General features: G+C 39.0%; 2 protein-coding genes across 2 annotated transcripts; both read right to left on the bottom strand.

The window, feature by feature from the left end:
• Positions 1 to 6,365: 6,365 nt before the first annotated feature.
• LOC107948060 (uncharacterized) lies at positions 6,366 to 8,839 on the bottom strand. Its single transcript, XM_016882536.1, has 2 exons — positions 8,453 to 8,839; positions 6,366 to 6,458 (listed from the first exon to the last, which is right to left on the bottom strand). The coding sequence occupies exons 1-2, from the start codon at positions 8,837 to 8,839 to the stop codon at positions 6,366 to 6,368; spliced, it is 480 nt and encodes a 159-aa protein (XP_016738025.1).
• Positions 8,840 to 11,428: 2,589 nt separating this feature from the next.
• On the bottom strand, positions 11,429 to 13,429 carry LOC107948059 (uncharacterized). Its single transcript, XM_016882535.1, has 3 exons — positions 13,011 to 13,429; positions 12,566 to 12,965; positions 11,429 to 12,358 (listed from the first exon to the last, which is right to left on the bottom strand). The coding sequence occupies exons 1-3, from the start codon at positions 13,427 to 13,429 to the stop codon at positions 11,429 to 11,431; spliced, it is 1,749 nt and encodes a 582-aa protein (XP_016738024.1).
• Between the last annotated feature and the right edge of the window lie 1,492 nt (positions 13,430 to 14,921).

The raw sequence follows: 14,921 nt of genomic DNA, 5'->3' as shown, positions 1-14,921 counted from the left end.
CTAAAGCCACATGAGAAGAACTATTCGACACATGATTTAGTGCTAGCTGCCATTGTTTTTGCGCTGAAGATTTGGAGACATCATTTGTACGGTGAGAAGTGCCACATATTCACTGATCACAAAAGTTTGAAATATTTGATGACTCAAAAAGATTTGAATTTGAGGCAAAGAAGATGGTTAGAGTTAATTAAAGATTATGAGCTAGTGATCGATTATCACCCAGGTAAGGCAAACGTTGTTGCTGATGCTTTGAGTAGGAAATCTTTGTTTGCATTAAGAGCTTTGAACACTAGTCTAGCCTTATCAGATGATGGTTTTATCTTAGCTGAGTTGAGAGCTAAACCGATGTTTCTTGAAGAAATTTGTGAAGCTCAGAAAAATGGCAGTGAGTTGTTAGCCAAAAGAGATCAGTGTGAGTCGGATATAGAGTCAGATTTTCAGATCAGTTCTGATGGTTGTTTGATGTTTAGAGACAAGGTATGCGTACCGAAGAATGATGAGCTTATTCGAAAGATCTTACAGAAAGCATATAGTAGTTCTTTGTCTATTCATCCAGGTAGTACAAAGATTTATAATGATTTAAAGAAAATGTACTGGTGGGTAGGAATGAAAAGGGACATTTCAGAGTTTGTTTCTAGATGCTTGATCTGTTAGCAGGTAAAGGCAGAACATCATGTACCTTCAGGTTTATTGCAGCCTGTACTAGTCCCTGAGTGGAAATGGGATCGAGTTACTATGGATTTTGTGACAGGATTGCCGTTGACACCGAGAAAGAAAGATGCAGTATGGGTTGTGATTGATAAGTTAACGAAGTCGGCTCATTTTATCCCAGTTCGTATGGATTATTCACTTGACAAGTTGGCCGAGTTGTATATTTCAGAGATAGTCAGACTACACGAGGTACCATTATTGTTCATTTCAGACAGAGATCCAAGATTTACTTCATGTTTTTAGAAGAAATTACAGGAGGCTTTGGGCACAAAGTTGAGTTTTAGTACAGCTTTCCATCCTCAAACCGACGGTCAATCAGAGAAAGTCATTCAGGTATTTGAAGATATACTTAGATGCTGTGTACTGGAATTTCAAGGCAGTTGGGAAAAATATTTACCATTAGTAGAGTTTGCCTACAATAATAGTTATCAGTCGAGTTTGAAGATGACACCTTATGAAGCTTTGTATGGACGTAAATGTCGCACACCATTGTATTGAACAGAGCTTAAGGAAAATTAGATTTACGGGGTTGATCTAGTTAAGGAAATAGAAGAGAAAGTAAAAGTCATAAGAGATTGCTTGAAAGTAGCTTCAGACAGACAAAAGTCGTATGCAGATTTGAAGAGAAAAGAGATTGAGTATCAAGTTGGTGACAAAGTGTTTTTGAAAGTATCCCCGTGGAAGAAAGTTCTCAGATTTGGCAATAAAGGCAAACTAAGTCCACGTTTTATTGGACCGTTTGAAGTGATTGAGAGAGTCGGACCATTAGCATATCGGTTAGCTTTGCCGATTGAGTTAGAGAAGATTCATAATATATTTCATGTGTCTATGCTACATCGTTATCGTTCAGATCCGTCACATGTGATTTCTCAGACAGAGGTCGAGATTCAGCCAGACATGACTTACGGTGAAGAACCGGTAAAGATTCTAGCTCGAGAGGTAAAGCAATTAAGGAACAAAAGTATTACACTTGTGAAAGTACTATGGAATAGACAAGGGGTAGACGAGGCTACATGGGAGCCTGAAGAGGCTATGCGAAAACAGTACCCAAATCTCTTCACAGGTAAGATTTTCGGGGACGAAAATCCCTAAAGGGGGGAGAAATATAACATCCCGAAATAGGGCCAAAATAGAACAGTGGTTGCGAAACCACAAATCTGAGGTAGAAAAATTTATTTTATTATCATTTTAAGGTTTATGGCATGATTGCATGATTGTGTGAAAATTTCGTTTAGAAATTTTATCGATAGAGGGTCCAATTTGATATTTAAGACTATATTGCAAAAGTTGTAAAATGTGTGTTCTAGTTCTCAAAGGTATTAAGTACTTGTGAGTAATGGGTTTTTAAAGTGGAGGTCCTCGGATAGTAATTAGACCATTTTCGAAACCATCTTTTTTCAAAGTTTTAGGTTTAATGAAAAAAGGACGAGAATCGACTTTTTGAAAATAAAACATGAAGTCGCCACCGATCTTTTAGTTTTGGTGTGATCGGATCACTTAAGAATTTAGTTATTTTAATGAAATATTTTTAGTTTACTAAAACAATGAGTTTGGTCTACAAATTTTTTGAGAAAACTGGTTCGGGAGTCGGTTACGCATGAGGAAGGATTAGCACCCTCATTACACCCAAAATTGGTACCAAATCAATTAAATGCTGTCCTTATGTCTAAGATTTAAAAATGTTTTTTTTTGAAATGTGGTTCCCTTTTGATAACATTTGAATAACCCAAGTTGGTTACCAAAAACTTTCTTGTTTTGAGTTCCAAAAGTTTATAATTCGAAAATTACAAAAGGATGTTCAACTATTTAGTCCAACGAAAAACTGAAACCCAGTACAGTAGGGCACGATTCCTCGAATTTCCAAATATTGAACATTTCCTCGCCTTAGAAAATACAAGTAAAATTCTGAGGGGATATTCAATTATTTGGTACCAACGGGAGATTGCAACCCAGCACGATAGGGCATTACTCCCCGAATTGCCAAACACCGAACATTTCCTTTATTTTAAAGAGTTTTTAGAAAACGTGAGTGAAATTCCGAAGGAATCTTCGATTGTTTTGAACAAATGAAAAAGCGTAACCCAGCACGATAGGGCACGATTCTCAAATTGCCAAACATCGAATATTTCCTTCGTTTCAAAGAGTTTTTAGGAACCATTAGTGAAATTCTAAAGGGACGTTCGATTATTTTGAGAAAACGAGAAATCACAACCCAGCACGATAGGGCATGATTCCCGAATTGTCAAACACCGAGTATTGCCTTCGTTTTAAAGGATTTTTAGAAGACATGAGTGAAATTTGAAAGGACCTTCGATTACTTTGAGCAAACGAGAAATTGCAACCCAACACGTTAGGGCACGATTCCACGAATTGTCAAATACCGAATATCGCCTTCGTTTTAAATAATTGCGAAACTAGCTTAAAACATATTAATTCGATTTGAAATAAGACGAAATTAATCATAAAAATTTGAATTTTACAAAACCACATTTCAAAAACCGGATGGAAAACGATGATATGGGTAATAGGCACATATGAGATACCATACTTGATGAATGAGAATATTAATCAACTAGCAGAATAAGCAATTAAATGTAATTAACTTGAAAATATAACTCAACTTCAATCATGCATGGAGAATAATTAACATGATAATATAAAACAACGAATAAATAAATAATGCAACGATAACATGCATGGCATAATGTAATATGACTACTACTAGATACACAAAACAAAATGCAGATCAAAGAAGTAATATGGTATAAAATTATTTTAAGATAACGACGAATAAATGGACACATGAAATGTAGGTTGACAAATTTGAATATATATAAAAAACTAGGGCTAGATTTATAGTTTTTTGAAATAGACATTATAGAATGAAAGTTTGAATCGAATTGCATGTAAAATATTTTAAGCACAAATACATTTAAAAATTGACAAACCACATGATGATTTAAATAATATATATAATATAAAAGAATAGTAATGAAGATATATGACAAGACATAATACACAAAATAGATTTATAAAACATATGTGCATGTAAGTTTATTGTAAAAGGATCATGAGATTAATAATAAGATATATAAATATTTAAATTGGTCTAAAAATTATACATATCATTATATCAAAACATTTAAAATAATAGACTATATAAACACAAAAGCAATATAATATAAAGATATACTCAAAAATAATAATTTTACAATTACAAAAAAAATGAAGTTTCTAAAATTATTTCATATATACATAAAGAAAAATGCTTGACAAATCATAAAGCAAAAAGTGTTTTAAAATAGAAAAATCTATTAGAGTAATAAGCGTATTAATATATGTGTATATAAATCTAAAAGTAAGTACATATAAATTTATATAGAAATGATAATATGTATAGGTTTAATAATGTATATGAATCAAATACATGTATTAATATAAGCGAATAGAAAAATAATTTTATGCAAATCATATATACAAATATATTATCATAGAAAAAATATATGCTAAAATACATGGTTAGGAATAAAAGAAAAACATTATGTGTATGAAGTGACATTAGCCTTATTATAATGCATATGTATATATATGATAATGTATAAAAAAAAACATAAAATAGCGTATAGAATATGAAAACATAACTACCCGAAAAAGAGTAATCAAATGACGTATGTTGATAAACACAGATTAAAGAAGCATAAAATGAAAGAAAAGGCAACTAATTGAAATCAAATTAAAAATAATAAGAATAATTTTAAAAATGAAATAGCTTGCGAGGCCAATACGTAATGCGCATGATTGTATGAAGACTAGAATTGGGAATATCCCTGAGTCCAAAATGCAGCACTATACCGTGAGTTAAGATGAAATTGTGTGCAAATTGAGGAGCTAATTTAAGGAAAAAAAGGGTTCGATTGAGCGCGCATGTAAAAGGGGAGGATCTATTGCACAATTTTCCCATTTAGAACAAAAGGGAGCGGATCTGGTCTGCCCATCGGGTCGACGTGCGGACCATCCCCATTCAAACGGCGTCGTTCGTTGATAGTTAAAGCTTCTTACTCCCATTCGTTTTCCTTCCCCAAAACACCAAATGAAATGAACAAAAAAAAAAGGAAGGACCTTTACTCTGTTAGGATTCGTCTATTATGCAGCCATTAAACCACCATTAGCTTGATGGCTAATGACGCGAATGATGGCCGGCTCTCGCTAGTGGAGGCCTCGACCATGAAGACCCGGTAAACTCGCTCCCTCTTTTCCTTTTCTCTCTTTTTTTTTTAAAATAAAACTTGAATCTTATACTGTTCTTTCAAAAAAATGAAACAAACTTGAAAGATTTGATCAAAGTTTAAACGCCGTTCGACCCTCACCCACATCTATGCGTTTTAGATGCTCTGGCTTTCAACAGTATCGATTCGGGTTTCCCTTTATGTTTTCATACTAAGATTACGAAGTCCCTCAAGAGAAACGAAAAGAAAACAGATTTGGAAATCACCTTTGTTCTTTTTTGATTGCTTTGTATTTCCTCTGTATGCGTAACCATTACAAAGAAAAAATCTCTTAGCTTTATAGCCGAGAGATAGAAAATATAAGAAAATCAGAGAAAAATACAATTTTTTTACTCTTATCTGTTGTTGTCATTTTTCTGTATTTACAGGTACGGGTGCTGTGCTGGTGTACGGAAGCGCAGGTGTGGCTGCTGGAGGTAGCTGGCGGTCGTACAGTGCGAGGCTGGGGTTGTACGACGCCTGGAGAGAACTCTAGGGTTCTAGTGTTTTAGTGTTCTGGGCTTATCGCGCCTTGTAAATTTGGGTCTAGGTTTAGTTATTGGGTCTAGGTTTAACTATTGGGCTTGGGTTATGTAACTGGGTTTGGGGCTGTTATAATACTGGACTGTTGTATTTTTTTGTGACTTATTTTGTTTTTTTTTGTCTTTGTACGGGCCGGGCAAATTTGCCCCACTACAGCTGCCCCTCTTTTCTCATTGTCGTGTAATGAGAATAGAGAAAAGACTATAAATGGGCCAATTTTTCCAGGACCTGCTGAGTCTCGACTTCTTGGTGCTTCTTTTCTTCAAGTAGCTTCAATATGCCCCACTGCAACTTCAGGGAGACAAGATCTTACAATATTCGGCCTGTTGCCCTACTTCTTCGGGGGTTAAGGCTTATTTTCTTCGATCTGCTCCATTGGAGATGAGATCTGCAATCTTCAGCCCACTCCACTCCAACTTTAGGGAGCTAGGGTGGTGGCTTAAATCTGCTTCACTGTAACTTCAAGAAGACTAGATTCACCGTCTTCGATCTGCTCCACTGCAACTTCATGGAAACAAGATCTGCAATTTTAGCCTACTCCACTACAACTTTAGGGAGCTAGGATGGTGGCTTAAATCTGCTTCACTGCAACTTCAGGAAGCCAAGATTCGTCGTCTTCGATTCGCTCCACTACGACTTCAGGGAAACAAGATCTACAATTTCAACCTACTCCACTACAACTTTAGGGAGCTAGGTTGGTGGCTTAAATCTGCTTCATTGCAACTTCAGGAAGCCAAGATTCACCATCTTCGATCTGCTCCACTGCAACTTCAGAGAAACATGATCTATAATTTCAGCCTACTTCATTACAACTTTAGGGAGCTAGGTTGGTGGCTTAAATCTGCTTCACTGCAACTTCAGGAAGCCAAGATTCGTCGTTTTCAATCCACTCCACTGCAACTTCGGCGAAACGAGATCTACAATTTCGGTTTCATCGGCCTATGCGTATGTCAAATAATTTGAATGTTATGATCGAAATGAATCAAGTGCTCCTAACTAAATGAATGATTGTGAATGTATAAATGTCAAAAGAGTGATTCCTTTTCAAATGCTTAAGGTATCATTGCCCATAGTTCACCCAGGTTCTATCATTGATGTGCTATCGCGTCTTCTTGCTTAGCCGTTATCTTCGATAGAAAGTTTGAAGAAATGTCCCAACTTGGACTATTCTTTTTTTTTCAATGTTTTCCACTTTTGAGTCTGGTTAGTTCTGACTAGTGGCCCTGTTTCAAGTCCTTGTACTATTTAGAGACCTTCCAGAGTAAGATGCATAACTTCTTTTGTATGAATATTATATGTCCGAAAATCGTGATTTACACAAAATGCTCGAAAGAGATTATCATAATAGATAGAATGGAATTTTATTGAGCAAAATTTGAAGTGAATACATAGGATAGCAAATCTGATAAGGTCCAAAATAAAATGAGAAAAAGGTGCTCTAGATATCACAGCACGAGTTTTTCTATTCTAATTTCTCAAAGGCTCCTTTGAACCAAATGTATGTTTAGGAAATCCCGCGTATTTTGTTGATGCTCCAAGATGTACTGTTATTCCCTCTTGTTAATTTTGGGAGGACAAGACTACCACATGCCCCGCATTCAAAATTTGAGCTGCCCGTTTTCGGGTTTTCAACTCAAAAACCCCTTTGGTCTCAAAGTGCCTTTTGCGGGTTTTCACCTTGGCCTCTCCTTTTTTTAGCGCCCTTTGTGGGTTTTCACCTTGGCCTTTCCTTCTTTAGGTAAAATACTTTTTGAAAGAATCCAAATTTACGGGATGGGGCAGGTTTTTACCATCCATCTCGGCTAGAATCAATGCTCCTCCGGAGAAAACTTTCTTCACCACATAGGGCCCCTCCCAATTAGGCATCCATTTTCCTCGAAAATCCTTCTGTACGAGAAGGATCTTTTTCAAAACCAAGTCTCCCTCGTGGAATTCTCCAGGGTGAATCTTTTTGTCTTATGTTCGCATCATTCGTTTTTGGTACATCTGACCATGACGGATAGCTCTTAGCCTCTTTTCCTCAATTAAGTTCCATTGATCATATCGAGACTGAATCCATTCTGCTTAATCCAACTTTAGTTCTGACAACACTTGGAGGGACGAGATTTCGACTTCAATTGGAAAAACTGCTTCCATTCCGTAGACCAAAGAGAAAGGCGTCGCCCTAGTTGAGGTTCTGACTGATGTTCGATAAGCAAAGAGGGCAAATGGTAACTTCTCATGCCAATCTTTGTAGGTCTCGGTCATCTTCTCCACAATCTTCTTAATATTTTTATTAGCTGCTTACACTGCCCCATTCATTTTCGGGTGATATGGTGACGAGTTGTGGTGTCTGATCTTGAATTGACTGCAGACTTCCGCTATTGTACTATTGTTTAGGTTTAATGCATTGTCTGATATGATCCTCTCTGGCATTCTATATCGACATATGATCTCTTTTTTCAAAAATTTGCTTATTGCCGACTTTGTAACATTGATATATGAAGCGGTTTCTACTTATTTGGTGAAGTAGTCGATAACCACAAAGATGAACCGATGGCCATTGGAAGCTTTCGGTGATATTGGTCCAATGACATCTATGCCCCACATAGAGAAAGTCCATGGAAAAGTCATGACATGCAGGGTGAAGGAGGCACATGAATTTTGTCTCCACAAATTTGGCATTTATGACATCTTTTGGCGTAATTGACACAGTCTCCTTCCATAGTGGACCAATAGTACCCGAATCTCATAATTTGTCTGGCCATTGTAAAGCCATTATTAGCGTGTGTCCCACAGACACCCTCATGGACTTCTTCCAGGATTTTCTTAGCCTCTACGACGTCTACGCATCTTAATAGCACTTGATCCTTTCTTCTTTTGTATAGGATCTCCCCATCTAAGACATAGTCGATGGCCAATCTTCTTAGTGTCTTTTTGTCATTCTCGCTTGCCTGGTCCGGGTACTCACGATTTTTCACGTATTGCAATATATCGTGATACCAAAGGTGATCATCTTTTTCTTCATCCTCTTCAATATCATAACAGTGGACCGGAGTTTCATAAATGCTCATCCGGATGGGTTTGACATCTTGTTTGTTCACCTTAATCATGGAAGCTAAGGTAGCCAAAGCATCGGCCATCTGATTTTTATCTCGTGGAAGGTAGCTGAAGGTAATGTCATCGAACTCTTTGACCAATTCAAGGACCAGTTTTTGAGAATCGATCAATTTGGGATCTCTGGTCTCCCATTCTCCCTTAAGTTGATAAATCACTAGCGCAGAATCTCCATACACCTCTAGTACTTTGATCTTGCGTTCTATGGCTGCACGGATACCCATGAGGCACGCTTCGTATTCTGCCATGTTATTCATACAATCAAAGTCCAATTTACTAGTGAATGGATAATGATCTCCCTTTGGGGATACCAAGACTGCCCCGATTCTATTACCCACAGCATTTGATGCCCTATCGAAGTTTAGTTTCCAGGGAAGTTCTTCCGAATCACCTTCTTCAGCGGTCGCAACACACATTAGGTCTTCATTTGGGAAATCGAAGTTCAAAGGCTCGTAGTCTTCCAAAGCTCTACTGGCCAGAAAATCTGCTATTGCACTCCCTTTTACCGCTTTCTGGTTCACATAAGCTATGTCGAATTCGGAGAGCAGAATCTGCCATCGGGCCATCCTTCCATTCAAAGCTGTTGACTCCATCATGTACTTTAAAGGGTCCAGTTTTGAGATGAGCCAAGTAGTGTGGTACAACATGTACTGCCTCAACCTTCGGGTTGTCCAAATTAGAGCACAACACAACTTTTCTATCGGCGGGTACCTTGTCTCATATTCTGTGAACTTTTTACTAAGATAGTAAATAGCTTTTTCTTTCCTTCTTGACTCGTCATACTGACCCAATATGCATCCCATGGAATTCTCAAATACTGCCAAATACAGTATCAATGGCTTGTCGGGGTTAGGTGGCGTTAGCACCGGAGCGTTGGATAAGTACTATTTGACCTTGTCAAAAGCCCTTTGGCATTCTTCATCCCATTCACCAGGGTTGTGTTTCTTGAGGAGGCGAAAGACAGGGTCACATTTCTCGATCAGTTGTGAAATGAACCGAGTAATGTAATTTAATCTTCCTAGAAAGCCTCAAACCTCTTTCTGGGTACGCGGCGAAGATAGCTCTTGTATGGCTTTAAATTTGTCTGGATCAATCTCAATCCCTTTCTTGCTAACCACGAATTCGAGCAACTTTCCAGATTTGGCTCTGAAGGTACATTTGGCGGGGTTGAGTTTTAGTTGGAACTTCCTTAACCATGATTTCTTTATGCATCATGTCATGGAACAGGGTTACCATGGCTCTTTGATATATTGCCCCTGCATTCTTCAGTCCAAACGGCATCACCTTGTAGTAGAACGTGCCCTCACATGGTTACAAATGTGGTCTTCTCCATGTCTTCAGGATGTATCTTGATCTGGTTATATCCGGAGAAACCGTCCATTAATGAAAACAGTGAGTGTCCTGCTGTGTTGTCCACTAGGGTGTCAATATGAGGCAATGAGAAATTATCCTTCGGGCTGGCTTTGTTCAAATCTCTGTAGTCCACACACATTTGCACTTTTCCATCTTTCTTAGGGACGAGGATGATGTTGGCTACCCAATCTGAGTATTTTACCACCTTCAGGAATCTAGCGTCGAACTACTTGCGAACCTCTTCTTTTATTTTTAGCAAGACGTCAGGCCTCATTCTTCGGAGTTTTTGCTGAACTGGCTTACATTCTTCCTTTATGGGGAGTCGGTGCACCACGATATCAGTGTCCAACCCGGGCATATCTTGGTATGACCATACGAAGACATCTTTGAATTCTTGAAGTAATTCAATGAGGTCTCGCTTCATCTCTATGGTGATATACGTTTCGATCTTCACCTCTTGCCCCTCTCCTAAGCTCACAATTTCAACTGATTCTTTGTGAGGTAGGATTTGTTTCTCGTCTTGTTCTACCATTCTCAACAAACCAGGAGATAAGTTACAGCCTTGGTCATCTTCAAAATCCTGAGAATCCTCCATACACACATCTCACTCAAAAGGAAATTCTGAGTCACTAGCAGTGTCACTTGTATCATTGATATCTCGGGACCTGTTATGAGGATAAAGACAGATACAAAGAATCAAAAGAATTCAAAACATTTATTTGTATGGTATGATTATGAATGACGAATGAAAGAATATTTAGAAGAATGTTTAAAAAATAAAAGAATCCGAAAGTAATTGTTTGTATAATATGATTATGGATGAAATTGAAAGAATGAGAGAACATTTGCTCAAAAATGATAATAACCGTGCATTTCATTTAAATAACATTTTTAAACATCAGCCTATTTCACAAAAGATTCTTATTACTCCTAGGCCTAGAGCAATAAGTGTGCTTTGGACATTACTCTGAGTCAGTTCTAAAAACTACAGGAATCTCTTCCGCAGTCCAATTATCCAGAACACTTACAAGTAGGTAGGGGTAAATGCCCGCCAAATTTTCTCCTCCAGCTTCTTTGTCGTATGTGGCGTTGATGTCCAAGCTTTCTAGCCTTTCTTCTATGGCTCCCTTCATTAGCGTGCCTCTCTCAGTATGAATGATTCCTTCGGACACAAAAGTTTTCGATATGTGGGGGAATATCATTGGTTTCCATTTGATTTCCTTCCCCGTTAACCGTGCTCTCCTTCTTTCTTGCGTCTTTTCCAGCTCCATTCTCCTTTGTCTCGCATCTGGCTTAAATCCTAAGCTGAAGCAGTCTCTCTTCTCCTTCAATACCGGCGTTTCAATCCTTCCTTGGAGGTGTCTCCCAAGTCCTCTTCCGGGTAGGGCCCCTTTTCCAACTATCAACTGCAGGCTCATCCTCGTAGTTTTGGACAGTTTCGGCACCAGAATCTTGCTTCCTTAGGTGATGAACGTCGCATTAACAAATTCCAAAGATCGAAATGAGCATTCGATTGCTTCGTCATCTGTCTCCAAATAGGACGCATTATTGCTCACAGTTGCAATGATATCCTCTTTAGCATTGATCGTTATCAACCGCCCCTCTGATACCAACTTCAACTTTTGATGCAACGATGAAGGCACTGCCCCAGCTGAATGTATCCAAGGTCTCCCCAATAAGCAATTGTATGAGAGCTTGATATCCATTACTAGAAAATCCACATCATACGTGTTCGGCCCGATCTGAAGAGGTACCTCAATTTTGCCCATCACCCTTTTCTCCGTGCCATCGAATGCCTTCACTATGTTCTGACACTCCTTCATGTGAGAGCTGTCTACAGGTAATTTGTTTAGCGTGGTCAATGGAAGGACTTTCAAGGCTGATCCGTTGTCAATCAGTACGCTTGGCAGCGTATACCCTTTACATCGTGTGGTAATGTACAAAGCTTTAGTCGACCCTATGCCACCGGGTGGTATCTTGTCATCATTAAAAAAGATATAGTTTTCGGCACTTATGTTGCTAACCAAATGGTCTAGCTTGTTAATGGAGATATCGTTGGCGACATATGTTTCATTCAAGACCTTCATCAGCGCGCTGCGATGGACTTCCGAGCTCAGGAGTAAGGCCAGCACTGAAATACGAGCTGGTTGTTTACGTAGCTGTTCGACGACACTGTACTCACTGTGTTTTAGGAATTTCAAAAACTGCTTAGCCTCCTCCTCGTTAACTGGCTCATTAACAAGCGGTTTAGATTTGGTCGTTTTTTTCTTCACCCCTTCGACCACAGGGTCTTTTCCTTTTACGGGTTGTGCCTTCTCATTTGCTGTATCGTAGCATCTCCCGCTACATGTATAAGAGCCCCTATCTTGATCAACCGGGCTTTTCTTTCCCTTAATCGTCACGTTACAATTATAATTTTATGGGACCTTTTTGCTGTCTTTGTAGGGGAAGACTGCAAGTCTCTGGATTATGACCCTCGGTGGCATTTGAACTCCAGCTTCATTATTTTTGAGTCTCGATATGATAACCACGGGGTAGTTAACTGTTCAATTCTGTGCTGTTGATTCACTCTCCGACGCACATATATCTCCCTCTACGGGGTCTTCGGTCTCTTCATAGAATTCCATTTCCTTATTGTTCATCATATTCTGTACTAAGGCCTTGAACTCCACGCAATCTTGGATTTCATGCCCCACCTCATCGTGAAACTCACAGTAGTTCCTCCCTTCTTCAGATGATTCTCTTGAATCCAAAACGATCAACCCTCTCTTAACCATCTCCTTCCACACCCATCTCAACGGGGTTCTGACTTCTGCAACCTCATACTTGATCTTCTTGTTCCTTCTTTCACTTATCCCATTCACTCCTTGGTCGGTATGATTGGGGAGTGGGTTTCCTGCTACATTGGGCGCTACTGGGTCATCAAATCTCACGATCCCTATCTTAATGAGTCTTTCGAGTACTTTTTTGAACATCGTGCAGTTTTTGATTGAGTGCCTGGTAATTCCCGCATGGTATTCACATTGAGTGTTTGTGTCATACCATTTGGGATACAGGGGCTGCAGTGGCTTCAGGTAGAAAGGGGACACTATAGGGGCATTGAATAGATTTTGGTATAGCTCCCTATACGTCATAGGTATAGGGGTGAACTGTGGCCTTTCTGTGTTCTCCCTCGCGTTGGATTTTTGTCTCACAGTGTTGTGTTGATTGGTGGTCACTGTCTTTGGTTGATTTACGGTGAGTGACTTGGACTGGCCCTTACTGAATATGCTCGTATTGTTCACTTCATTATCCCTATTCCTCGGGGCCAACTTTTTGGTACTTTCTCCGGATTCTATCTTACCGCTCTTTACGGCATTTTCGATCATTTCACCAGTCATCACTATGTCTGAGAAGCTCTTAGTGGCACTTCCCAACATATGAGTGATAAAAGGGGCCTTCAAGGTGTTGATAAAGAGCATCGTCGTTTCCTTTTCTAAAAGCGGTGGCTGAACTTGTATGGCCACTTCTCTCTACCTTTGTGCGTACTGTCTGAAAATTTCATTTGACTTCTTCTCCATGTTCTGGAGAGTGATTCTGTTGGGGGTCATGTCCGTCACATGATTGTATTGCTTCATAAAGGCCTGAGCCAGATCCTTCCACGAGTTAATTTTAGCGTGACTTAATTTGTTATACCACTTTGATGCTGTCCCAACCAGACTATCTTGAAAACAGTGAATTAATAGCTGGTTGTTGTTAACGTATCCCGTCATTCGCTTGTAAAACGTAGTGATGTGGGCTTCAGGGTAGCTCGTTCCATAGTACTTCTCGAATTCGGGCATTTTGGATTTGGGGGGTAGGACCAAATCTGGGACCAAGCTCAGGTCCTTAGCATCAATCCCTTGATGATTATCTGCGCTTTCCATAGCTCTGAATTTCTCCTCGAGCCATCTACACCGTTCTTTCAATTGTTTCTGGGAATCTATCATCGCCTTTTCTTCTTCAGCAACTTAATCCAAATCGGGAACAAGCAGATAATTTGTGTTATTAACGAGGTTAGAGCCTGAGCCGACTTGGAAATTTATTAGTATTGAAGCTCCAGCCTGAATTTGCTAAGGCATGATCTTAATAGATGGTTTTTGTAGATTAATCTTGGGCTTCATCGGTACATGTGTCGGAGTAAAGCCAGGGGGTATTGAGGATCTTCATTAGTTTCCTCAACTTTTTCCATGAGGCCCTTTCCCTTATCCGTTCCTCCCAACAACAATTGGGATAACTGACTCATCATTTCTCTCTGGGATTCCATCATTTGCTCCTTCATCTTTCGCTGAATCTTGGCTAGCTGCTCTTACATCTGAGACTGCATTTGCTTCAATTTCTCAAGTCTTTTATCCATTGAATTTTTCCTTGTACCGTAGGGGTGCGTAGTTGGTGGTTTTCGTTGGTTTCCAGGTTACTGAAATGATTTTTGATTAATTAATTATAAACCTCTTATGACCTTTAATGAATAATGATATGATGTAATGCAAATGCATGAATGTTAAGGAGGCATCAATTTTGATTCAATTGCCTTTAGAAAACTTCATTAGAAAATAAAATTCTTTTACATAAAGTTGAGTTACAGATAAAACTTTGCTCTAACGCTTAAAGTCTTAATTTTTCTAAGCAACGAGGCCAGCTCCTGCCCGCGATCTGACTCTAACTCGTATTTCACGTTCAGTGTGTCTGCCTGTACCGCTGAAGCTTGCAAGTAGTCAGCTACCTCCCGAATCTGGGTTATGGCTTCCCCCATAAGGTAATATCTATTTCTGACTTGGTCTTGCGTCTGGTGAAGCTGCTCTTTCCAACGGTCCTCATTTGCCTCGAAAAACTAGATCCGCATCTCACAGTTTTGCAGTGAAACCTCTAATTCTTCTATTTTTCCTTTCATTTATTCTATCTTGCTCAAGCTTGCCCTTAATTCCATTGCGGTGT

The sequence above is a fragment of the Gossypium hirsutum genome, chromosome A04 (genome assembly GCF_007990345.1).
Source record: "Gossypium hirsutum isolate 1008001.06 chromosome A04, Gossypium_hirsutum_v2.1, whole genome shotgun sequence".
Taxonomy (NCBI): Eukaryota; Viridiplantae; Streptophyta; class Magnoliopsida; order Malvales; family Malvaceae; genus Gossypium; species Gossypium hirsutum.
The sequence above is the reverse complement of the archived record's forward strand: the minus strand, read 5'-3'. Positions and strand labels throughout refer to the sequence as shown.